At 38.6% G+C, this 23,852-nt stretch overlaps 6 protein-coding genes across 7 annotated transcripts; 5 read left to right on the plus strand and 1 right to left on the minus strand.

Moving 5' to 3' along the window:
- Nucleotides 1-332: 332 nt before the first annotated feature.
- On the plus strand, nucleotides 333-3,312 carry LOC110764378 (uncharacterized protein At3g27210). Of its 2 annotated transcripts, none has more exons than XM_021967336.2 (3): nucleotides 333-806; nucleotides 2,260-2,343; nucleotides 2,650-3,312. In XM_021967336.2, the coding sequence occupies exons 1-3, from the start codon at nucleotides 605-607 to the stop codon at nucleotides 3,033-3,035; spliced, it is 672 nt and encodes a 223-aa protein (XP_021823028.2). In that variant the 5' UTR covers nucleotides 333-604; the 3' UTR covers nucleotides 3,036-3,312. The 2 variants fall into 2 exon arrangements, with proteins under 2 accessions (XP_021823028.2, XP_021823029.2); XM_021967337.2 differs by having other exon boundaries at nucleotides 334-806; nucleotides 2,263-2,343.
- Nucleotides 2,799-6,467, minus strand: LOC110764377 (uncharacterized). Its single transcript, XM_021967334.2, has 9 exons — nucleotides 6,090-6,467; nucleotides 5,876-6,003; nucleotides 5,749-5,796; nucleotides 5,553-5,666; nucleotides 5,380-5,448; nucleotides 5,208-5,258; nucleotides 4,870-4,995; nucleotides 4,086-4,166; nucleotides 2,799-3,953 (listed from the first exon to the last, which is right to left on the minus strand). The coding sequence occupies exons 1-9, from the start codon at nucleotides 6,256-6,258 to the stop codon at nucleotides 3,885-3,887; spliced, it is 855 nt and encodes a 284-aa protein (XP_021823026.1). The 5' UTR covers nucleotides 6,259-6,467; the 3' UTR covers nucleotides 2,799-3,884.
- Nucleotides 6,468-8,544: 2,077 nt separating this feature from the next.
- Nucleotides 8,545-12,294, plus strand: MPL1 (Myzus persicae-induced lipase 1). The gene is made up of 9 exons (XM_021967435.2): nucleotides 8,545-9,539; nucleotides 9,627-9,734; nucleotides 10,497-10,637; nucleotides 10,731-10,841; nucleotides 10,967-11,110; nucleotides 11,221-11,261; nucleotides 11,357-11,436; nucleotides 11,525-11,620; nucleotides 11,718-12,294. The coding sequence occupies exons 1-9, from the start codon at nucleotides 9,357-9,359 to the stop codon at nucleotides 12,038-12,040; spliced, it is 1,227 nt and encodes a 408-aa protein (XP_021823127.1). The 5' UTR covers nucleotides 8,545-9,356; the 3' UTR covers nucleotides 12,041-12,294.
- A 473-nt stretch (nucleotides 12,295-12,767) lies between these two features.
- Nucleotides 12,768-13,735, plus strand: LOC110764433 (Cupredoxin superfamily protein). Its single transcript, XM_021967409.2, has 2 exons — nucleotides 12,768-13,021; nucleotides 13,116-13,735. The coding sequence occupies exons 1-2, from the start codon at nucleotides 12,856-12,858 to the stop codon at nucleotides 13,460-13,462; spliced, it is 513 nt and encodes a 170-aa protein (XP_021823101.1). The 5' UTR covers nucleotides 12,768-12,855; the 3' UTR covers nucleotides 13,463-13,735.
- A 1,372-nt stretch (nucleotides 13,736-15,107) lies between these two features.
- Nucleotides 15,108-20,009, plus strand: UKL2 (uridine kinase-like 2). Its single transcript, XM_021967391.2, has 14 exons — nucleotides 15,108-15,423; nucleotides 15,557-15,648; nucleotides 15,769-15,838; nucleotides 16,041-16,159; nucleotides 16,399-16,495; nucleotides 17,085-17,164; nucleotides 17,341-17,535; nucleotides 18,156-18,239; nucleotides 18,325-18,385; nucleotides 18,604-18,664; nucleotides 18,766-18,859; nucleotides 18,968-19,040; nucleotides 19,512-19,594; nucleotides 19,684-20,009. The coding sequence occupies exons 1-14, from the start codon at nucleotides 15,249-15,251 to the stop codon at nucleotides 19,828-19,830; spliced, it is 1,431 nt and encodes a 476-aa protein (XP_021823083.1). The 5' UTR covers nucleotides 15,108-15,248; the 3' UTR covers nucleotides 19,831-20,009.
- Nucleotides 20,010-20,243: 234 nt separating this feature from the next.
- On the plus strand, nucleotides 20,244-23,686 carry LOC110764343 (receptor-like protein EIX1). Its single transcript, XM_021967289.2, has one exon. The coding sequence runs from the start codon at nucleotides 20,589-20,591 to the stop codon at nucleotides 23,580-23,582; it is 2,994 nt and encodes a 997-aa protein (XP_021822981.2). The 5' UTR covers nucleotides 20,244-20,588; the 3' UTR covers nucleotides 23,583-23,686.
- Nucleotides 23,687-23,852: the final 166 nt, after the last annotated feature.

Genomic DNA, 23,852 nt, shown 5'->3' on the forward strand with positions numbered 1-23,852 from the left:
CTGATTTTATTCCATGTTGAAGAAGAATTTAATCACATTAATGACAGTCATGATCTTTCATCGCCCGTTCATCGCTATATATTCCATACTATTATTATGGCCAAATAGTTCTCAAAGCAAAAACGTTTTTCATTCCGTTTAACTTTTCACAAAAAGAAAAAATAATTCAGAGAGTCTGAACTCAGGGTCAGCTTAGACATGAGAGACTGAGAGAAGCAGTAGGCCCCACAATTTCCACCCAATAGAAAAAGACGAAAAGCTCAGCAGCCCCCAGTGGGTCACCACCAACCCCGAAACCCACGATTCCACATAAACAGCAAGACCTCCTCCTCAGCGCATCTCATTCTCAGATAGAGAAGAGCGTTTACGTACCTTTCAAGGCCTATCTCTCTCTCTCTCTCTCTCTCTCTCCGCGGGATTTTTATTTCCAAAGGGCATATTGGCTCTCCTTAAGCATAACGCCAAAAAACGCCTTCCTCCCTCTGCCCTCTTATTTCTCCTCCTACTTTACTCTATCTCTTTCTATCTCTCTAAAAGCGTGATGTTCAGAGTGGCACTGGTATATTTATTATTGGGTTAGATAATTATACAGGGAGAGAGAGATATGGGTTCATGTGTTTCGATTCATAGGGACGCGGACTCCGCCATGAAACTCAGACTGTCATTTGGGTCCAAAACCGACAAGCTCGTCATCCCACCCTTCCCAGTCAACGATAAACTCGCCAATGGCGACCGTCCGATCAACGATCCTCCTCTTAAATCTCATTGGTCGCCCTCTCGCTCCGCCACCGCTTTCCGGGACTACGGTAAAATAAAAAAGCTCAACTTTTTAAAGACTTCGTTTTTAGTCTTGTGTGGTCAAACAAATCCAATATTGTGACTTTTCGCTTTTTAATCTTCTTCAACGATCTTCACATGGATAAAAGTACGTTTGTGCGTGGTTTTTGATCATCTGGTTTGCAATATTTTGTACAAATGTCTTGTATTTGGCGTGCTTGCTTTGTTGATTCGTTATGAGGTGTATGAAAGGTTTATGCTTTGAGTCATTTTCTGGCCACTTGCTGCTAGCTATGGTTGTATTTTTATTTATTTTTGGCTCCCTTTAATTCGAATTCCTTGTTTGGGAGTCATAAGGTAAAATCGTTTTCTCCTTTCTTGCAGTAGTTGTTAGAGATTGCTTTACGTTTATGACACTATCTTCTTGCCTTTTCAAGCGATATTCTAGTGCTTTCCAGAGCCCTTATTTCTTGCAAGTGGTTGTGCGTTTACTTTGCGATGCGATTTTTTTTTTTGGGCACCGGAAAAAATGCATATCTTTTTCCTTTGGTTGCTGAAATCAGTTGGCTTATTGTAATAGTTTCGATCATGCTGCTATTATTTTTTTCTTTTTATAGAAACAACCAAACTTGCAGTTAAATTTGTCTTTCACATGCTGGATAGATAATAGGTGAAGCAGTTTTTAACTTTAGAAATGTAGATTTCTAGGATTACATCAAAGATTGGTGAACCAAGCTTCCATGAAAGCTTGGTGCTTTGAGTATGAGTGCAGTAGTTACTCCAATGGGGATGATGAGGATTCGGTCGTATTTAGTATAGATGACTTATTGTGATTGTGGTCCTCCCTGCTTTCATTCATTCATTTCAAAGCGATGGATATACAGGGGGCCATTAATTTTACCTTAATGCCTCTTGTGGTTTGAACTGTCAAGGATCATATCAATACCTAAAATTTAAAGTGGTGGATGGACCACATTTGGAAGGTCTATAACTTTTTTATGTGTTGTCTAAAGAGAAGAAGAGGAAGGTTGTACTTGTTTTTATTTGAATTGCTAAACTGATCAGTTTCGGGAAGCTATGAAATGAAACATTATTGGAAAACCAAGGACTGATTGAATATCAGGTTCCACCTCCAACCCATCAAACAATGGGTCTGTCCTACGCCACCGTATCATCCGCGGTTGCTAATCGACTCTTGTTGGCTCTTCCCTAGCTTGAAAGTAAAGTTACATTGACCCTAATGCTAACGGTTGTGGCCAAATATGTTTACTAGATAGATATCATATACTTAACTGAATTCATGCACTTGACATGGTGCACCTAATTACTTGTGTTCCAACTTGGCTATATCTAGATTTTATACTGTGTCTGTTCTGTTTGCTGGTGTTTGTTAGATGGATGCTCTTCAAGGCAAGTATTTGGGGTCTTCTATTAGCTCTACTGCATTTCCCTAATTAAGTTTAAGTTCCTTTTTTTCTTTAGCAGGTAGTAGAGAGGAGGCCTTTTTCGATTCGAAGCCGTGGTTGGACTCAGATTGTGAAGATGACTTCTACAGTGTCAATGGTGGTAAGCATCTAGTCAAATGCTTTGTGACATTTTGTTTTTCTAGCTTATAATTTTTGTACCTTTGATTCCTTCTGCTGTGCAATGTACATTGTATGGCAACTAAATATTTAAGTGTGTAATATTTGCTGAAATTCGTTAAGCTGAAAAATAACCTTGATAAAAGTTCATGAGTAACAACAGGGCTGGCTGTTGGGTGGGTTAGTTGTGCGGTGCCACACGAAACATAGAATTCAGAAGAGTTCCGTTTACTTCATTTCATTTCATACCACTGTTGTTGGCCCTTTTAATTTATGGTTTCTCATGCAGACTTTACCCCATCTCGTGGCAACACTCCCATCCATCACAGCTTGTCCATTGGCTCCTCCCGAATGAACAAAACTCCTTTTGAGAACACAATTCCTGGTCCATCTCCAACAGAAAAGAAGAAGAAACTACTTGAACTTTTTCAAGAGAGCTTCAAAAGTGATGAAGACGCTGACAATGCAGTAAACCCAACTACACTTAGTCTTCCTTCTGTCCCTGCAACTAATTCCGTCTCTAGTAGCGAAAGGACAGCGAACGGAGATGTTGCAACTGAGAAAGAGAGACCAATTAGGTCTGTGCAGTGCTGCCTTCCCAGCTTAGTTTCTTGCCGTAGCTCGAGTCAGAGGAAGAAGATGAGCCCTACCATTGCTGTAGTGGATAAAGTTTGATCCTGGTATTTTTCAAACAATGTAAATGGAAGAAGCCCGAGAACTTGCCAAGTTGCTAAACTTAGACCTCAATGTTCTGTGTAAAGTCCAAGAGATAGTTCCCTGTTGTTGAAATTAAGAATTTTGGGATGGAGGGCATGTAAAGAGAGAAGAAGAAGTCCTATGCTATGAGAAATTACTATAGCACAACCGCAAGTTGATAATGCATATTTAAACACAAGTTGTTGTTACAACTTACATGTTACTTGGTTGTTGTTACTATAGGAAGGTTTCTGCAGTTGGGTTTCCCTTGTTTTGCTTACTGATTTTAAACAAAACGCAAGTAGAGTACACTAGTTTAGTGAAACCAAACTGCCAAATATCTGCCAAATTAGACAACATAGCCAGGGGAAAATTTGTGAATACGAAGAATGTATAAAGTCGTGTCTAGGCGGGTCGGGCCCTTTTAATTATTATTATTTTTTTTTAAACTATAAAGAAAACAACCTCTCTCTCACCAGGTCTAGTCTTGGAGGGATAAAAATTTGGATATCTTCAACTTTGTCATAAGCCAAGGGAAAAGACAACGATGGGATAGTTCATTCTGTAATTAGGGTCTTTGATTGAATGAAATACAGCCTACAGATTTAGGGCCATTTGGAACATAAGAAAATCTGACAAAAACGCGCATCCGATATCTTTCAAACTATTCTACATTCATGTTTGTAATGGTTACAGTTGCTGTTGTAGGCATTGACCTATGCGTCAAATCTCCTAACTTAGGCCAACACGGTAACAGTTGCTATCAAATATACCTGTTAACAATATCAAATTCTCGAAAATTTCTTTCATTCAGAACCTGTGACGCTTTCAGTTAGTGAGTTTTGATGAGAGCAACATCCAAGCACTCATTACTGGGAAGGTGATTAATGCAGAAGCCTGTAAATTAGCAACTCCCATTAAGGACAATACCACAAGGAAATGCTTAGATGGGAACATATTTCTTGAGAAAAAGCTGCGGCAGAAAGGAGCACAGAATTAATTAAAGAACAAAGAAAATTGACTACATACCATAAAGAAAACTAATTCCTCATTTGCAAGAGCTGCTGTGAATTCATTCTTTTCCAGTTTCTCTTTGATGAAATGTTGTAACTGCATAAAGAAAGTTGAGGTTTTCAGGGATTGAGTAGCCGAACAACAGCAACAAAAATGTCTAGTAAATGAAGACTGACAAGGATATATGACCACCTCAAACAATGGATGAACAATTGAAGTAAACACGATATTTGAACTTTATACAACCTCATATGAATATATAGAGAATTAATGCATTGGGAAACCATGATAAAGAAAAATGAATAAAAAAAATGGTGCTTAAATTGCCTGGAATAGGGTACTTAAGATTTCTATTCTATAAGACCACTCCAAACCAGGAATGGGCAAAGGATGCATTTTTTAATTTTACATTTCTTATTTTTCAAATCTAGATACTGTATTATGTAGGAAGCCAATAAATGGCTGTCAAGATTGTACATAATGGAGCAGTCCTCAACAATATAACCTATTCATGATAAGGAAACCTACTAAATGAGATTATTATTTAGGGTAATACAAGCATCTGTCATGTGCCAACATTAAGCAGCTCGTGCCTTCAGAGTTCCTGAAAATAAGAAAACCTACCACCAAATTTGGAAAGTATGCTATAAAAGTAAAGGGATATGCAAATGTAAACAACAGCAGAATGGCAGAGAGCTATAAAGATGTGGCCTCAGGGTCCTCCTAACAACATTGAAGAAATGTTTTCATTTTCCAACAGCTGTTACAGACCAATTAACAAAAGACTTTTGATACATACCTCATGGTGAGACCTTTTAAATTCTGCAAAGACTCTCTTGAACTGATGCAAAGCTCGAGAGAAATAGGATCTGAAGTTAGGCCCAAGCGTCTTCAGCCGAGGGTCATCAGAAAGGTTGTTTATGAACTGCAAACCATCAGATTTGTTGAGTTAATGTGAGATTATATTTTGTGAAAAGCAAAATAGGTCAATTGTCAAAAATACTTGATGCTGTCAGTGCTGACGGGATTTAAGTTCCCGCGACAGTTCACAGATGGTCAGAATATCATATTGGCTATATATATCAACCTATCTGAAGTTCTGAACTACTACTACGAGTGTGGGATATCCAATATTACCTTCAAGAATATGCATCTTGTTAATTGTCTTTGAACCCTCACAGTCCTCATCTATTTATTTTTTCAAAAAGAAACTAGCAAATATTAGTGAATCAGCAAAACCCATTTCAGTAAAAATTTTGAATTTAGCAAATAAAGAACCTGAAGCCAGTTTCAAGCACAACATACTTACTTGTGTAATATGAAGAGCCTGCTCAAGTCGCTGAATTTGAATCCATTGTTCTGTAACAACGTCAGCCATCTGAAAGCAAAGAGAAAGAAGACAATGGCAAAATGAACACCACACTAACAACATCAAAATCATAGTCATAGACCATAGATGGAGTGAGTACATCAGTGCATGACCTTTTGAGCCTGAGAGGCAACCGTTTCGAGTCTATCCTCGGCATCTTGTGCTTTAGACTCTAAAACATGAAGATCGAAGTTGTATTTTCTTGATGCAGCCCACAGAAGCCGTACCTAAAAAGCATTGCAAAGCCTAATTCTCAAATCCAACAAACTCTTTCTGCTACATTTTCATTGAATTGAAAAATATATGAACCTCTTCTTCTAAAGCCCTAAGCCTCTCATCAGTAGCCAATGAGTCGCCCTGTAATTCAAATGCAACCAAATATTATATATTTGCTTTCAATTTAGCATATACTTGAAATCTGATGACTTGAAGCTACCTTCAGAGTGGACAAAACAGACTGCAAATGATGGATCTTCTGCGTCATGTCGTCAATACGCTTCTCGCGCTCTTCGATACGATCGATTTTCTCTGTCAGATTTTGAATGCTTTCTGCTAGAACTGATTCTGCATAACAAAATTAATAATAGCTAAGAAGAAAATCATGGGTAACAAATTGAAGAAAAAATAAAGCTTGAAGTGGGAGTAAATACCTAAGTGATCGATCTTGAGCTGGAATTGGTGGAGTTGGCAGAGAGAGGAATTGTCGTCGTTGTCGTTGACGTGCTGAGGTGAACATGTTGTTTGGGAGAGAGCGAAGAGAGAAGAGAATAAGGAGGGAAACAGGGGGAGGAATGGAATTAGATGAATTAAGAGTCTCATGATCTGTTCTTCTGTGGTTCTGAAGGAAGGAAAAGACCTGACTTGTGCTTCACTGCTTCGGCTCCCCAATCAATGTCAATCTCAAGCTCAAAATTGCAGCTAATTTTTTTCAATTTCGGGTTTCAGACTTTCAGTCAATTACTGGGTTGCTGCGTGAGGAATAAAAAAGCCCAAATGTGCGTGGTGTTTTGCTGGGTAGGACTGAAGGGTTGAAAAAAATTAGTATTTTCATCTAGTTCTATTTTTTTAAATGTAATTTTAAATGTTTTATTTTTTATTTTTTTTTATCTATGTGGAGGTGGGCTTCACTTGCCACGCCATCCCTCAAAAGGTGGATAACTATATGAGTACAGGTACAACGATACAATATGATACGATTCGTCAAAACTTTAAAAACTAGGACACAAATATGGCTTGCACCTATCATGTTAATTCATCATAAGTTCAAAACATAAAACTAAACATATAAGTCTCCATATGATTGTTTTTTTTGGACAGATCCATATGATTGTTCAAATCATAAAAAAAAATAAACACAATTTTTTTAATATTAAAACATTGGGAAGCCACTTCCCAAATCTCTATCTCCATAAGATTTTATAATTTTGAAAACGACCTAACATATTTTCAAGTATTTTCAAAATTACCCCTTAAAGTATCGGAAACATATCGAGACCGTATCCTAGAAGTATTGGAAATGTATCAGAAGGTCAAACTTTCAGAAAAGTCCTTGATACTTCTATATCCATGTTGGATACGCATCACATGCATATCAAAGTATCGGATACCAGCATACTCCTTCAGTTTGGAGTATCGGTGCAACATAGGTGATAATGATCCATGTGTATGAAATTATAAAAACACCATTGTCACGTCATTATGGTTAACTGATTTTTGAACGAAATTGACGACATAAATCAAAGTGAGATTTGACTGTAATTTCAAGAGCCATTAGTATAGATAATGCTTAGAAGAATGAAATATCAGGCCCATAGATTCAGCCCATCTCAAGTCATATACCAAACAGGCTCTTTCGTGTTCTGTTCATTTGAGACAGGCTTGTCAGTTGTATCATGTATGTATGAGTTGCTGAAGATATTTATTATTTTTCCCATTCGACAAAAGAAAAAGGCAAAAAGAAACAAAGAGAAAGTGGAGCTTGCAGAAAGTGGCAGAGCACGGAAGTGAGTGTTGTGGTTTCCATTCAGCAGCAAGTCAGTCGGTCAATGTGAAAGGAAGAATTGAAATTGTGTGAAAAAGGCACGAGCCCCATTGTGATTATTCAGATATTGATTTTGCGGAGGCATGAAGGATGATGGGGGTCGTTGGGGTGTTCTTGGAAAGGGACAAGTGGGACTCATGTTCATGGCTCAATTCCTCATTCCAACATGGTACGCCTCAATGGTAGAAGTGAGTTCACACAAGGCTTTTTATTTTTATTTTAATACAAACGAACTTAAGGACCTCATAATACTCTTATTCACTTAAATCTATAAGTCCTTTATGAGTTCGGACAATGTATAATTGACGAGTGATCTAGCTAGGTCACCATCACTGTGGTGCAGTCATGCAACTCGTTTAACAAGTGTCATGGAATTCAAACAAATAAAAATTAGGTCCAAGTTAACATATGACACATTATTATTAATGGCGTCACTTGATTTCAAACACTAAGACCATATGGATTAAACATCCTTATCCCATGGGATGTGCTGAAAACATATCAGAACAGAACCGATAATCGCCATTCCCATATAAAATGCTACACAGCCTAGCTAGCAACAGATAAGTGCTTGCTGCTACGAATCTTCCATTTATGTGGATCCTAAAGCTAGTTGGTCAACTCAATGTGAAATCATGTTGTTCTTCTAACTCTTGGATATCATCAGTTGATTGAAGGAAAGAAAAAAGAAAAAGAAAAAGAAAAAGTGTTTGCAACCTGACTGAGTCACATGCATCCACATGAACACCACCACCAGACTTGTTTGAGTTGCAGAACGCTAACTCAATGTAAAATATAGTAAATTCAAGGATTGAAGCCCTGTTTGTTAACCCCTTTAGATTACAGAGAAATAAATAAATCTGATCCAATTTTTTTTTATCCATTTCCATTCTACCTGATGTGCTGCTGCCGTTTAGATGGGTCCAAAATACAAAATCGCAACGTGGAGCCCACATACGCAAAGATTATATAAAATGCTCCATCATCCTAATCTATACGAGTAGAGTATGTACTCCTCCCTCCCTCCCATACAGTCAGTCCAGCAAGATTTAGCTAGCTTTTTTTATCCTTTTTTTTTGGTCGAAACACACTTTCATTAACGAAAGGGAAAGGAGAGAAACAGCCCAACCAAGCAGCAACACGACCAAATATACAGGAACCAGACTAACGTCTGTGAACAACCCCAGGCAACACTACAAAAGGCCAAGTAGACCTACCACACCAGATAGACCCATAGATAATTACAAAAACCAGCTAGGGCAAGAACAAACTAGGACGCCGCCCTAGTAGACGTGCGTCAGATCCTAACTGGACAAAAAAACCTTACACCTGTGGAGGACAGGGAAGTCCATCGCTTTGGAGAACGAACATCAGGGAGGATGGGGGTCTGCTGATCCAGACCTCATCGCACATCCTCCTCTTTGCTTCTAAAGCTGCAGCATCTGCTGCTTTGTTTGCTTGCCTCGGGATCCACTTCCAGGAGCAAGAACCGAATGGTCTGCAAGATTTAGCTAGCTCAGGTCTATAAATTGCAACTGCAATTCCAGGTCTTGATCAATTTGCTTGCAAATGATCAGATGCTTGATGATAAGAAAGGAAATCCCCAGTGGGGCCCACATCCATTCCCCTTGTCATCACTGGAAATGAACGTGAAAATCCCCCCATCACATCATATATCCTACTAGTCAGTCCAAAAAGTCAGTCACTCGAGCAATGAATTAGGAGATAAAGAAAGAAAAAGAAAAGAAGAAAAAAAACAACTCGTTTTCTCACTCTGTGTGTCTCTTTTTCTTCAGCTAGCCTATATATAAAGCCCTCCACAAGCCAATTTTCAATATCACAATAACAAAACCAAGGAACACAAAGTATATATAATATGGCTGCAACCTTGGCTAGCTTTTGCCTCCTAGTCTTGGTGGCAGCCCTTGCACCTCATCGAGCTTACGCCTCCATTCGTAGCTCACTTGGCCAAAAACGTGCTGCTGCTGCGGCTGCCCCATCCGTCGGTATATGTGCGTCTTCGGTGCTTGTATATGGCTACCAATGCCAGGAGCTTCAGGTAAGAGCTTGATGAATTAAGCCACTGCACTGTAGCTACATATAATTCAATCAATTAGTTTTGAATTAATTAATTTGTGTTGTTCAGGTGACAACCCAAGATGGTTACATACTGAGTTTGCAAAGAATCCCGGAAGGTCGTCATAGTAATGGGACTAAGAAGCCACCGGTCTTAATTCAACATGGTGTCCTTGTGGTAAGTTTCTTCTTCTTCTCTGCTCTGCATATCATCACCCTGTTTCTGCATCTGCTTCTGCTTCTGCTTCTGTTTCTGTTTGATCTTTGATCATTAAACATTATTGCACATATTCATTAAAGTTGCTTTTCTGTGCCACATTTTGGTACCAAAGTTGCTTTTTTCGACCATTCAAGTGAAAAAAGTCAAAAGGGAGAGGACACTATCAGTGAATATAGCATGTGCCCTGTAATTCTTTCGAATGGCCTATGATGTCACTTAAATTACACTTAAAATTAGCATCTTGCATGCATTTAATAACAAATTGAAAACCAATATCTTTATAAAAGTGGATGCTAGAATTACGCCCCTGGAAATGGCTGCAGATCCAAAACAAAGGGTCCATCTTTGCCTATAAAGTCAATGAGAAGAAGAAAGAAACAGAGGAAAACAGAGCAGACTTCACGCTATTCAGATTAGACGTACGAATTTGTTCAGATTGTTGAACAAAACATGTTTACTTAATTAAAAATAACAAATACCAAGTAATTGTTTTTGTGTGCACACAAAACAAAAATCGGATTTAAGTTTTCAAGAAGTGGTTCAGAGACTCTGCTTCTGCTTCTGATTCTGATGAGGCAAAAAGAATCCCATCAGAAACTGTCCAAAAAAATGATGCACCGCCTCAGGCATAATTCCATGGGTGCAAAATTCAAGACTCGGATCACTGCTCTTGGTACTGACTATAATTGAGGGGTTTCTATATTGTGTATGTGGGTGCAGGATGGAGTCACCTGGCTCTTAAATTCTCCGGATAGAAATCTACCGTTGATTTTGGCTGATAATGGGTTTGATGTGTGGATTGCTAACACCAGAGGGACCAGGTTTAGCCGACGACATACTTCCATGGACCCCTCCGATCCGGTTCTTACACTATATACTCTCTCACTTCAGCTATCTCTGTTTCTTAGTAGTGTGTGCTTGTTGCTTAATGAGTTGTGATTTGAAACATGTCAGAAATTTTGGAATTGGTCTTGGGATGAACTGGTGGCCTTTGACCTACCAGCTGTTTTTGATTTCGTGTATAGCAAAACAGGACAGAAGGTTAATTACGTGGGCCATTCACTGGTGAGGATCAATGTATTTGGATTCAGGTTTTTTGTGTGATGAAAAATGCACATATCTTGGTAAATTGAATTTCAAATCAAGGACATGCAATGCAACTTGTTGAAGAAACCATGTGAATTTGGCAGGGTACTTTGTTTGCATTGGCATCGTTGTCAGATGGGAAACTGGTGGACCAGATGAAGTCGGCAGCCTTGTTGAGCCCCATTGCTTATTTGAGCCACATGAACACTGCACTTGGGGTGGCTGCTGCAAAGGCCTTTGTTGGCGAGGTACAAATTCATTCAGTTGTCAATCAATAATTTCTTATACAATTTAAGATATGTCGTCTAGAGAAGCAGTCCCAAACGAACTCTAATTCAGCGTATGATTTTGCCAACAGATCACTACGCTACTCGGTCTTGCTGAGTTCAATCCAAAAGGGTAAGAATCCGCCAAGAAATAAATGTTAAATGCCTCTTCATCTCACAGCATTAGGATTTTAACTTGGTGTAATTTGAGGTTTCTCTTAATTGCAGGGAGCCTGTGGCCCAATTTCTCAATGCTCTGTGTGCTTATCCAGGGGTTGACTGCTATGACTTACTAGAAGCAGTTACTGGTATAATTAACAACTTCTCATTATCTCTAATTATTAATTATCTTGCAGCTAAGCTATTAACTACTTCAGTAAATTTATCTGATTTAAGGAAAAAACTGCTGCCTCAATTCTTCCACTGTTGATCTCTTCCTGAAGAATGAGCCTCAGTCAACATCCACCAGGAACTTGGTGCACTTGGCTCAAAGTAAGTTCCTTTATCCAACTTAAACCCCATCTGTTTAAAGTAATGGTGCCAATTAAACTACTTGTTTAAACTAATTGTGACATAAATTAACTTGCAGCTGTGCGAGATGGGGTGTTGGCAAAATACAACTACGGGAGACCAGACTTCAATTTGATGCATTATGGGAAATTTAGCCCTCCAATTTATAACCTCTCCAACATTCCCCATAACCTTCCTCTGTTCCTCAGCTATGGTGGCCGAGACTCGCTCTCTGATATTCGGGACGTGGAGCTTTTACTTGATATTCTTAAGCTTCATGATGTGGGCAAGCTGACTGTTCAGTACATAAAAGACTATGCACATGCAGACTTCATCATGGGGTTGAATGCCAAGGACATTGTGTACAATCAAGTTACTGCCTTTTTCCAGCAGCAACAATGATATTAAAACTGAGATTGAAGTTGAGTTGAAATCAGCTGCAACTTGCAAACCATATGGCTCCGTTTCGATTGAGGATTTGACAACAAGGCTAAATGACTAGATGTATACGGGCCATCATGAGCACCTTAAGCTCTAGTTTGTAGTAAAATGTATCCAGAAATTTTGAACAATATATGTCGGTTTTAAAGTTGATGAGCAAAATATTTTAATGAATCAAACAATCAATGTCATGACATTGATGATGACGAGCACAAGCCATAGTGAATAGACTTTCTTCATTTGGTCCTTGTCTTAGTCCGTTCTGATGGTTCTGACATTTGTTTTGATTTAAAATTTGAGTCCCAAGGGCAAGCTGCTGGCCTTTTCGAGTGAATATGATCACCGCCAGGGTAGCTTTGTTTCAACGCCAAGCTTCCTCCACGACCTTTTGCCCACCAACTAGTTTTGCTTTGCGGACAAACCAAACTCTCTCAAGTCTTAACATAATCGCATTTCACAAACTCAGCCCTGTTTCTCTGCAGAATTACACAAATGCATGATCTAGGTTGCGGTATACTGCCTCTTGCTTCTCGGGGCAATTTGATAATTTGGAGGGTCCTTGATGTTCATCTTATGAAAATGAAACTTCCCAAGTTATCAAGATTACAAATATTGTTTTTAATAATTTATAATAATAACAATATTAATAAACCAAACAGAACTCCCCTGTATATATATAGTTGTAATAGGCATGGGAAAGCTCAGACTCAGACATTGAAAGGAGTTAGAAGCAAAGAAGTCTAGAGAGAGAGAGAGAGAGCATAAGAATATACAGAATGGGGCGCAGGAACACAATTTTGTTGGTGTTGGTTTTTGTAGGTTTGATCACAAAGAAGGGCTTCGCAGCACAACTCACAGTTGGAGGAAGCCAAGGTTGGGACGAGTCCACAGACTTCAACTCCTGGGCATCTGCCCAAAAATTCAAGGTTGGCGATCAACTTGGTAAGTAAACAAACCCTCTTAATCTAATTAATTGTTAGTGTGGATTTGATTAGCATAATAATTCCATAACCAATGTGATTAATATGGTGGACAGTTTTCAAGTACTCTTCGGGGCTGCACAGCGTGGTGGAGCTACCAAATGAGAGTGCCTACAAGAGCTGTGACCTTGGCGGTGCATTAGACTCCAAGAATAGCGGCAATGACGTGGTGAAGTTGAGCAAGGCTGGTACACGATATTTTGCTTGTGGCACTTTAGGCCACTGTGGCCAAGGCATGAAGGTGAAGATCACTACTGTCGATGGAAATGCACCTTCTTCTCCGGCATCGGCATCGTCGTCATCTTCTGATGCTTCTCCTGCTTCAACTTCCCTGCATTCCATTACTTCATTCGTTGTGCTTGCTGCGTTATCTGCAACCGTTGTTCTTCTTTCTGTGTTTTGAACTTCGTTTGAGGGTATTTGCGCTATTGGGTCTACTTATTACCACCGTGGACGTATCATTTTATTTGGATTTTGGAGATAAATTATAGCCAGTGCTGAGTTTGTGATTCAAACTCAGAACTTGATATTTTTGGTTTTATTTCGTTGTGACTGAAATTTGAAGGAAGAGCAGAATAAAAGTGGTAGGGATTGCTATATATATATATAACCCTGGCCTGATTTTTGTACAATGGTATGAATCAACCCTCATCTCCTGCTGGATTTTTCCTTCTAATTTTTCTTCTATTGATTGCAGAAAAATTACATATCCTATATGGTTTCAACTCCACTCTCCACATATCCGACCTTAATCTCCCTTAGACAATTTGATCAAGAAAAAAGGCCCCCTTTTTGGTCCGAACAAAATTATGATTTCATGGAATATGGTTATTAATTTTGGACATTCCATAATTATGAAAAGAGATACAACTTTGTATGACCAACATTTTGTTTTTGTTTTTTTTTTCTTTTGATGAGGCATAACCAGTGGCGATTCCAGGATTTGAAAGCCGATCAGGCAAAACTTATATACTAAACTCGATGGTAGGAGTGAATTTCATTAATAAACATAAAAAGATTTTCATAGTGAGGGTGACATAATGAGTCTTACCCTCAAATGCATCTATATCTACAAATACAAAAACTAATTTCTGAAATTTTTGAAACAACTGTCTTTGTGCGAGACAAAAAAAAAAAAAGGTAGGCTTGGGGTTTGTGTGAGACAAAAAAAATTAATAATCATAAGTAGTGTAGGTAATATTTTTTTAATAAAAAGAGAAAAGGAAAAGGAAGAAAAAAGAAAGAGAGAGAGAGAGAGAGGAGAGAAGATAAGTACCCCCTCCCCAATGTAATGTATCTATTGCTAATTCTCAACCAACAAAAACAAGAAAAAAAAAAAGAAGCATATATGTTTTCCACTCTTCACTCGAGTTCAAATCCCTTCATCACCCGCTAGTTAGATTTGATTAAAATAGTATATAAATATATAATATATATATATATATATATATATATATATACAGAAATTCTCTTATACGGACATCCGGACGTTATTATCGTGCGGATGCCATGTAATTTTGTACTATCCCTCTCTGTTTTCCTGCCTGTTTACAATAGGATCCGCATGATAATAACGTGAGGACATCCGGATAAGAGAATAATTGTATATATATATATAAAGCGAAAAACAGAGAATGATGAAACATTCAAAAGTAACTAGTATCAATTATATAAAAAATAAAAACCAAAAACAGTTAGGGCGATGTCACCGTTTTGGCGCATGAATTTCACACGAAAAAGAATATAATAAAAAATGGATAAGGCATATTCCTCCATTGCCAATCCAAAATCAGAAAATTCAAAACAATATTTAATTTTATATCAGAAAAAGGACAAACCCAAAAATAAAGCGTGAATTATCCCCGCTCTCGTATGGAGTCACCACTTTGGCCAACACTTTACCCCTTACGGGCCGACCCGGTGTGAGCGGGGATTAGTCTGAGTTGTAGTTAAGGTTTAAAGGTGCCACCCATAATTGGGGCCCATCCAGGACCACCTCGTGATTCAGAACAAAAAAATAATAATAATAAAGCGTGAATCTTAGGCGCCCGAACAAATCGTGACAAAGCGGCAGTGTCTATTCTGTCCAGCGCTGAGCTCTTTTGATTTTTGAAGGCAGTCGAAGTGTCGTGCTGTAACAAATTCAGTCCGAAACAGACAACCAGAGACTGACAGTGAGAGTGAAAACCATGCCGGAGGAGACGACCACCATAGACTACGTGATGGAGGCAGCGTCAGGGCCCCACTTCTCGGGACTCCGACTTGACGGCCTCCTCTCATCTCCACCTGCATCGTCTTCCTCTCCTGCTTCCGCTGCTTCAAACCCAGCTGACCCCAACGCCACCAAGCAGCCCTTCGTCATTGGTACTATTAACTCTCTCATTCGTATTTCTTCACATTTTCACAGAACATCCAATCAATTTGCATTTGTTTCAGTCACATCTCTGCCGCAACTACATTTTCTTTCAATTTGATTGTTGTTGCGGTGATTGATTAGGTGTTTCGGGAGGTACGGCTTCGGGTAAGACCACGGTTTGCGACATGATCATCCAACAGCTTCACGATCATCGGGTCGTCCTTGTCAATCAGGTTAGGGTTTGGTGTCCATTATGCTTACCTTGCTTTTCTGCCTGCAAAATTCCGTCATTAGTTGATTTTACTTTATGCTTAATAAAATTCTCTGATTAGTTTCATTTGGCCGTGTCGTAGGATTCATTTTACCGTGGTTTGACACCTGAGGAATCTGAACGGGTGCATGAGTATAATTTTGATCATCCTGGTAATCATTTATTATAAAAAGTCAAATTTACTTTCCTATTCTTGATGTCTGCTGCCAAGAAATTAGGCTGTGTGCTGTTCTATCTGTACTGTGCAACTCTGGTAGTTATGGAGTGACAGATAAAGTTTTGTTGGGGTTTTTCTTTAGCCTATGGACATTATTTGTAAAATTTTATTGATTATGTATGGCTTGCATTTTGTAGATGCTTTTGACACCGAGCAACTTTTAGAGTGCGTTCAAAAGCTAAAATGTGGCCAATCTGTCCAAGTTCCGATTTATGATTTTAAGATCCATCGACGAAGTTCTGATACTTTCCGGCAGGTACTCAAATCATTTATGTGTTTTTATTCCTTTTTTTTTTGTTAGGAGTATCTAGCTTGTTTGGCATGTAGAATTAGTGTACTGGTAACATTGTACTATTTATTATTATTATTCCTATATTACTTTATTAACTATCATTATTATTAGTATTTTTACCATTTTTACTCTTCTCAAGGTTCGTTTTGACTTCTAATTGTCGTTTTCTTCCCTTTTAATCATTTTGTTTACTGCTTTTTCAGGTGAATGCTTCCGATGTAATAATTTTGGAGGGAATTCTGGTATTCCATGATCAACGTGTCCGAAATCTGATGAACATGAAGATTTTTGTCGATACAGGTTTGATTTTCTCTTTCTAGTTTTTTGTCATTGTCATTATTTTTATTGTCTTGTTATGTTCCTTTATGGTCATCTCATCTTCCTACATTTCCATGATTGTTTTGCTTTGCATGGCATGTTAGTTTGAGTGCTATTTATGGACATTATGCCTTCTTGTATGGGTCTAGCAATTCCTCTGTAATCAAATGTATATGTTACGACAAAGAAATAGAAATAGATATTGATCAAAGAAATCCAGAGAAAGCAAGGAATTTCAGGGCTGGTTGCGTGTTCTTATATTGCCTATTAAGATTCAGTTGCCAATTAGCAATTTATGCTGTTATAAACCATAGGCGTTAGGCACTTGGGTGGCGAATAATGTATTCTACTTTTTGCCGGTCCATATAGAATGGCTTCAGTTTTTAAAAATTTATATAAACTCAAACTGCTTATAGGTTATTATCAAACATTCGTTCTTTAAGAGTGCTTCTATTCCCATCCAACTTTATGGGTTGGCCAGTCTCTGTATGCGCATGAGGAGCAGGTCATAACCTTTTTTAGATTTGCTCTCTCTCACTCCGTGAATATTTGTTATCTTGTTTTTGTCCAGATGCTGATGTAAGGCTTGCTCGTAGAATAAGACGAGACACAGTTGAGAGGGGGAGGGACATAAACTCTGTTCTTGAAATGGTAAGACCCCATGCTTGAACAGTCTCCTTGCCCACAATTGAATCATCATAATTTTCTGTGGAGTTGAGTAAGAACATAGGGTGGCTCTTTTATGGTTTAATTGTCTTGTAATTCCGCTGAGATTTTATTGTTTCAATTCTTAAAATCACATTGGTAGCATTATTTTAATTGTGCAGTATGCCAAGTTTGTCAAGCCTGCTTTTGATGATTTTGTTCACCCATCAAAGAAGTATGCTGATGTGATCATTCCCCGTGGTGGTGATAATCATGTAGCCATTGATTTGATTGTGCAACATATTCACACAAAGCTTGGTCAGCATGACCTCTGCAAAATTTATCCCAATATGTATGTTATTCAGTCAACATTTCAGGTATGCCTTTTGTTTTATTTGTGATTTGGTGTTATAGACATATTCTTCACCTTCTTTCTTTTGGGGGCATTAAGAATTTGGTAGTCTTGGCTATGGTTGTTGATCCTAAGACTCTCAAGTACAAATTATTTATTGTATGTTGAATTCAATTATTGGTCTTGTTTTTCGTTGAGCTGTGGCCCAAAAATTCTACTACTAAATGCCAGTAACTAGAATAACTGTACAACTCTGAGTGCAGAAAACAGTGAGATTGTGGATTATACAAAGCAGCGTCGGATGAGTTGGGTTGGGTATGTGTCTGGTAGGTGAAGGCTAAAGATAGTTATGTCAACTTGGTTTCTGTTTCTGGGCTTATGGCATATCAGTGAGAGAACTTTCCAAACCCCTTTTCTGGGCACCTTCTATGTCCACCTCCAACCAAATATTTAAATTTCAGCCCTGAAAAGTGTGATCAATCAGATCTCATGGTTGACTGGCCCAAGTTTATTTGAATATATAGGTCACTTGCATTACGATGGACCCTGTAACCTGAAAGGTTGTCCCAACAGTTTGCAATCCGATGACTGTTTCTTCACTTTCATCTCTTTGTAGTCCTGAATCGAGTTTTTCTCATGTTACAGATTAGAGGTATGCATACACTGATTCGAGACCGAGAAATATCAAAGCATGACTTTGTATTTTATTCAGATCGGCTAATTCGTCTGGTATTTTCCATTTCATGCTTTGTCAAGTTTCATTAACCTACCAGAGTTCAGCTTTTATGTTCTTATACTTTGATGTGGCCACTAGGTTGTGGAGCATGGCCTTGGCCATTTGCCATTCACAGAGAAGCAAGTAGTAACTCCAACAGGTATGTTGATTACATGTCTTTACCCTCTTCTTTCCTTCTCCATACTCGATTCAGAACTTTGTTCGTTTTGGGTTGGGAGGATTTTGGATTTTCCGTTGGAGGGGGAGGTGCGTTGCTAGTTGAATGATTGGACTGTGAAGCTCACATAAACATGGATCCAATATTTATTTAAGTAAAGAATATTATGTCTTTGAAATTTTGTATTTATTCTATTTCAGCATCAGTATATACTGGGGTTGATTTCTGCAAGAAATTGTGTGGGGTTTCAATTGTTCGAAGGTGAGCTTTAAATCAGGTATTGATTTTAAAAGTTTTATTTATCCGGCAGGCAAAATATGGGTTGTCGGGTCTTAACAATCTTTCCATGTTTATTATGTAAGTGGTGAGAGCATGGAAAATGCATTACGTGCATGCTGCAAAGGAATAAAAATTGGAAAGATTCTGATTCACCGTGATGGAGACAATGGGAAACAGGTAACCTTATAACTGTTTTTGAAGTAGGAGAAAATTTACGAAGAGCTAACCCCTCCCTCTCAAACTTAATAAAAATTGTGTATAACTGAGTTACTACAACTTAAGCAGCTTATATACGAGAAGCTTCCCAAGGATATTTCAGAACGCCATGTCCTGCTTCTAGACCCCGTCCTTGCTACAGGTAATCCCATTGGTTTCCTTTGAAGTTCTGTTGTCCTTCTTTGGTACCCGCATATATTGAGAAAAATGTAGTTGGTGATGGAAGAAAACTTTTGGACTCTAGTGTTTTCTTATTCTCATTGCTCAAGATGCACAGGAGTGATAGAAAGATAACATCATTTGTTTATTATGTCTTATGCCATTCCCGCCAAAGAGTATGTTGTGAGACATACTGCACAATGTGGAAATTAAAATGGCAGGGCATGTTGGCTTTTGCTAGCTAGAAATTGGAGTCCGTTTTTTATTTTTATAATTTGGGCACTGGACTCCGTTTTTTTTTCATGTATACATTAGTTACTGTAAGAATTTCAAATTAAAAACAAGAATAGGCTTGGTTTATCAAATTCCTGACCCATCCTGCTGAGAAGGGCATTCTTTTGAACTTTTGCTTGCTGGTGAGTGAAAAGTGACAATCCACGTTAATGGCTTGTAGGTAACTCTGCTAACCAGGCTATTGAACTACTCATACAGAAAGGAGTTCCTGAAGCACATATAATATTCTTAAACCTTATCTCTGTGAGTTTCTCTCGACGCCGACCGATTGTTTTTGTGTACAATGTCAACATTTGTTTGATTCTTTTTACCATTGCTTCCCTCTGCCTTAGGCCCCTGAAGGAATCCATTGTGTTTCCAAACGGTTTCCATCGTTAAAGATTGTCACTTCAGAGATTGATGTTGCACTGAATGAAGAATTCCGTGTGATTCCAGGAATGGGTGAATTTGGTGATCGGTACTTTGGCACTGATGATTGATCGCAGAAATAAGTGCATATTGTAGATTGTGATCCTAAAATATTTGCGCTCCTGTGGCCTTGAAATAGATGGTTATACAGAAACACCAAGGAGATTGGCTTATGCATCTTTTGTTACCGGAACTATGTAGTGTGTGTTGGCGCTATTTCCAAATTCTATAGTTCGACTGTTTCTACCTATATGATGTTCCTGTGATGGATGGAGGAAAATTATAAACAGTTTCATGTTTAATTAATATAATATAATGCCCTCGTGTAAAATCTGTAAAATTTGGGAATCTTTAAAAAAAACAAATGTAGCAGGACCTCTTCTTCCATTTTGACGACCACGTCTAATAGTTTCTTTGAACATCTAGATGGAGCAGACCAAGTATTATTCTTGGGGTACTAAATTGGGGTTCTTAAATATCCCTTTGACTGAAATGCAACATTCAACCTAAAAGTCATTTTTCAACTAGACGAGCGTGGTTGAAGTGTTGATGGGGTCGAAAATATATATTAAGGCTCTCTCAGACTATTGACTTGGGAGTCTTCTAATAATTGACTTTTTTATTTATCAGACTTGGTATAAATCTGAGTCACATCTTTCCCTTGTTGTGAGGGCACATAGTTTCGAAAATTCAAAGAGAAGAAAAACTCAATTTTCTTTCTCCATCCTCCCTACTACTACGTACAGGACATTTGTTCTCTTTAAATCTTGCAGACTCGTATCTTCACTCCTGCAGATCATCCCTCCCATTACATGCTTGCATAACAAGTATGGGTCACAGCAGTGCTTCCATCCAACTTGTTTCACTAATTTTACTGTCAGGAATTCTATACCTTGAAACCATTAAACTTGGTTTCTGCAGTGCTGCTGATCATCATAACGTGAAATGCATGGATATAGAGAGGAAAGCCCTTCTCAAGCTCAAACAAGGCCTTACAGATCCTTCGGACCGGCTTTCGTCTTGGGTGGGAGAAGATTGCTGCAAATGGAGTGGTGTAGGCTGCAACAACATAACTGGACGTGTCAACAGGCTCGATCTTCGCAATCGCTATAAAATAGGTGGGTTGGATGGTGATGGAGTAGCAGAGAATGCATTTGGTGGTGAGATCAACTCTTCTTTGCTTGTTTTGAAAGATTTGGTTTACTTGGATTTGAGCATGAATAACTTTGGAGGTGTCCAGCTTCCAAGTTTCATTGGATCACTAGAGAAACTGATATACCTCAATCTCTCTGGTGCATCGTTTGGTGGAATCATTCCCTCCAATTTTGGAAACCTCTCAAGATTGGTTTATCTTGATCTCAGTAATTACCTTTTTGAACCAGTTGAGAATGATCTACACTGGCTAAGGCTTGCAACTTTTTCTTCCTTAAAGTACCTTAACTTAGAAGGAGTTGACCTTTCCAAGGCTGCATCATATTGGCTTCCTACTGTTAATATGCTCCCTTCCCTTGTTGAATTGCATTTGCCCTTTTGTAGACTTTCCATCCTTCCTCTCACTCTTCCTTCCATCAATTTCACATCCCTTTTGGTTCTTGATCTCTCTGGCAACGATTTCAGCTCCACGATACCTCCCTGGATGTTTAATCTGACTAAACTAGTCCACCTTCACCTAAAGTCCAACAAACTCCATGGAGAACTTGCAGAAACATTTGGTAGTTTGACGTCTCTCCAGACGCTTGATTTATCAGAGAATTCAAACATTGGAGGTCAGTTGCCAAGAAACTTGGGAACACTATGCAGTTTGCAGACGCTAAGACTTTCTATCAACAAAATTACTGGTGAAATTACTAATTTCATTGATACGTTGTCTGCATGCACAAACATCACCTTAGAGACATTGGATTTGGGATTTAACAGACTGACAGGAAAACTGCCTGATTCTTTGGGATACCTTAAAAGCTTAAGATACCTCGCATTGTGGGACAACTCATTTCACGGTTCAATCCCGAAATCGATTGGAAACTTAACATCTTTGGAGGAGTTTTACCTTGCAAGAAATCAAATGGGTGGGATCATCCCAGAAAGTCTTGGGCAGCTCTCCTCGCTGGTTGCACTAGATATCTCTGAAAACACATGGGAAGGTGTCATAACAGAAGCTCATTTGGAGAAACTTCGAGGCTTAACCGATGTATCAATTGAAAAAGCTTCGCCAAACATTTCCTTAGTTTTCGACATACCTTCTGATTGGATACCTCCTTTCAAATTGAGATACTTGAACATTAGATCATGCAAACTGGGTCCCAAATTTCCTACATGGCTCAGAAATCAGACTGAGCTGACCATGGTGGTACTCAATAATGCTAAGATTTCAAACACCATACCAGATTGGTTTTGGCAGTTGGATTTGGAATTGAGTAAACTAGATGTCGCTTATAATCAGCTAAGTGGCAGGGTGCCCAACTCATTAAGATTCAGCTATCCTTCCACCGTTGATTTGAGTTCAAACAGGTTTGAGGGCCCCCTACCACTCTGGTCATCAAACATCACCATGTTGTATCTTAGAGATAATCTGTTTTCAGGACCAATTCCTCCTAAAATTGGTGAAGTGATGCTCTTTCTGTCAGATCTAGACATTTCTAGGAACTCTTTGAGTGGAAGAATTCCCCTGTCCCTTAGTAATATGAGCCAATTAACAACCATGGTTATCTCAAACAACCACTTGTCTGGTCAGATTCCTCACTTTTGGAACAAATTACCATTATTGTATATTGTAGATGTGTCAAACAACAGTCTCTCCGGTTCAATCCCAAGGTCCTTAGGCTCTCTTACTTCACTCAACTTCTTGATCCTCTCTAGCAACAATTTTTCAGGTGAAGTCCCTTCCTTGAGAAACTGCACTGACATGAAGAGTCTTGATCTTGGTGACAACAAGTTTTCTGGACCAATTCCGGCTTCCATAGGAGAAAACATGCTCTCTTTGTTGATTTTAAGCTTGAGGCTCAACTCGTTTACTGGAAACATACCTTCACAGTTATGTGGCCTTTCCAATCTCCACATACTGGACCTCTCACACAACAATCTCTTTGGAAAAATTCCACAGTGCATAGGTAATTTGACTGGCTTCAAATCTGAGTTCACAGACAAAGATACAAGCAGTTATCAGGGAAAACTGGAGGTGGTGTCAAAAGGAAGAGTGCTTGTATATGACTCCATCCTTTACCTTGTTAATAGTGTTGATCTCTCAGACAATAACTTGTCAGGAGAGATGCCCGTGGGGCTGACAAGACTTTTAAAGTTGGGCACCTTGAATTTGTCCATGAATCATTTGACAGGAAATATCCCAGAAAAGATCGGAAACTTGGAGCGGATAGAAACTATTGATCTATCAACAAACAAACTTTCAGGTTCAATTCCACAGAGCATGGTTTCTTTAACATTTTTGAATCATCTCAACCTGTCATACAATAACTTGTCTGGGAGAATTCCAACAGGCAACCAGTTTCAGACCCTGGTTGATCCATCAATTTACGAGGGCAATGCCGCTCTTTGCGGGTATCCATTACCCAGTTGCCAAGACGACAATGGAGAAGCACCTCAAGTTCCAAGTGGAGATGGAGAGGATGATGATGACAGTAAATTTAAAAAGCTAGGGTTCATCATCAGCATAGTGATAGGTTTCTTTGTAGGGTTCTGGGGAGTTTGTGGGACTTTGGTCATCAAGAAGTCCTGGAGATATGCCTATTTCCACTTCCTTGACAAAGTGAAAGATGCTCTCCTTCGTTTTGTATCATCCATTGGAACTTCTCTGCACAAAAGCTCATAGACCACCACAGAAGAAACTGCAAATGTAAAAGCACATGTTTGCAAACAAATAAAGCAATGGTTTTTTTTTTTTTTGGTCTGAAGAAAATAAAGCAATGTTTAGTATTGTCCTATGTTGTTGTTTTTTAATTCTTTTTTTTTTTATAGAGAAACATAAATAGATATTTATAAATAAACCCAATCCTAGACATGTATTTATAAAAAAACCCAAATACTATTTAAACATAGAAATACACCCAAAATCAACCCCACAATCAACAATTGTATATTT

Source organism: Prunus avium, chromosome 3, assembly GCF_965620075.1.
Source record: "Prunus avium chromosome 3, drPruAviu1.hap1.1, whole genome shotgun sequence".
Lineage (NCBI taxonomy): Eukaryota > Viridiplantae > Streptophyta > Magnoliopsida > Rosales > Rosaceae > Prunus > Prunus avium.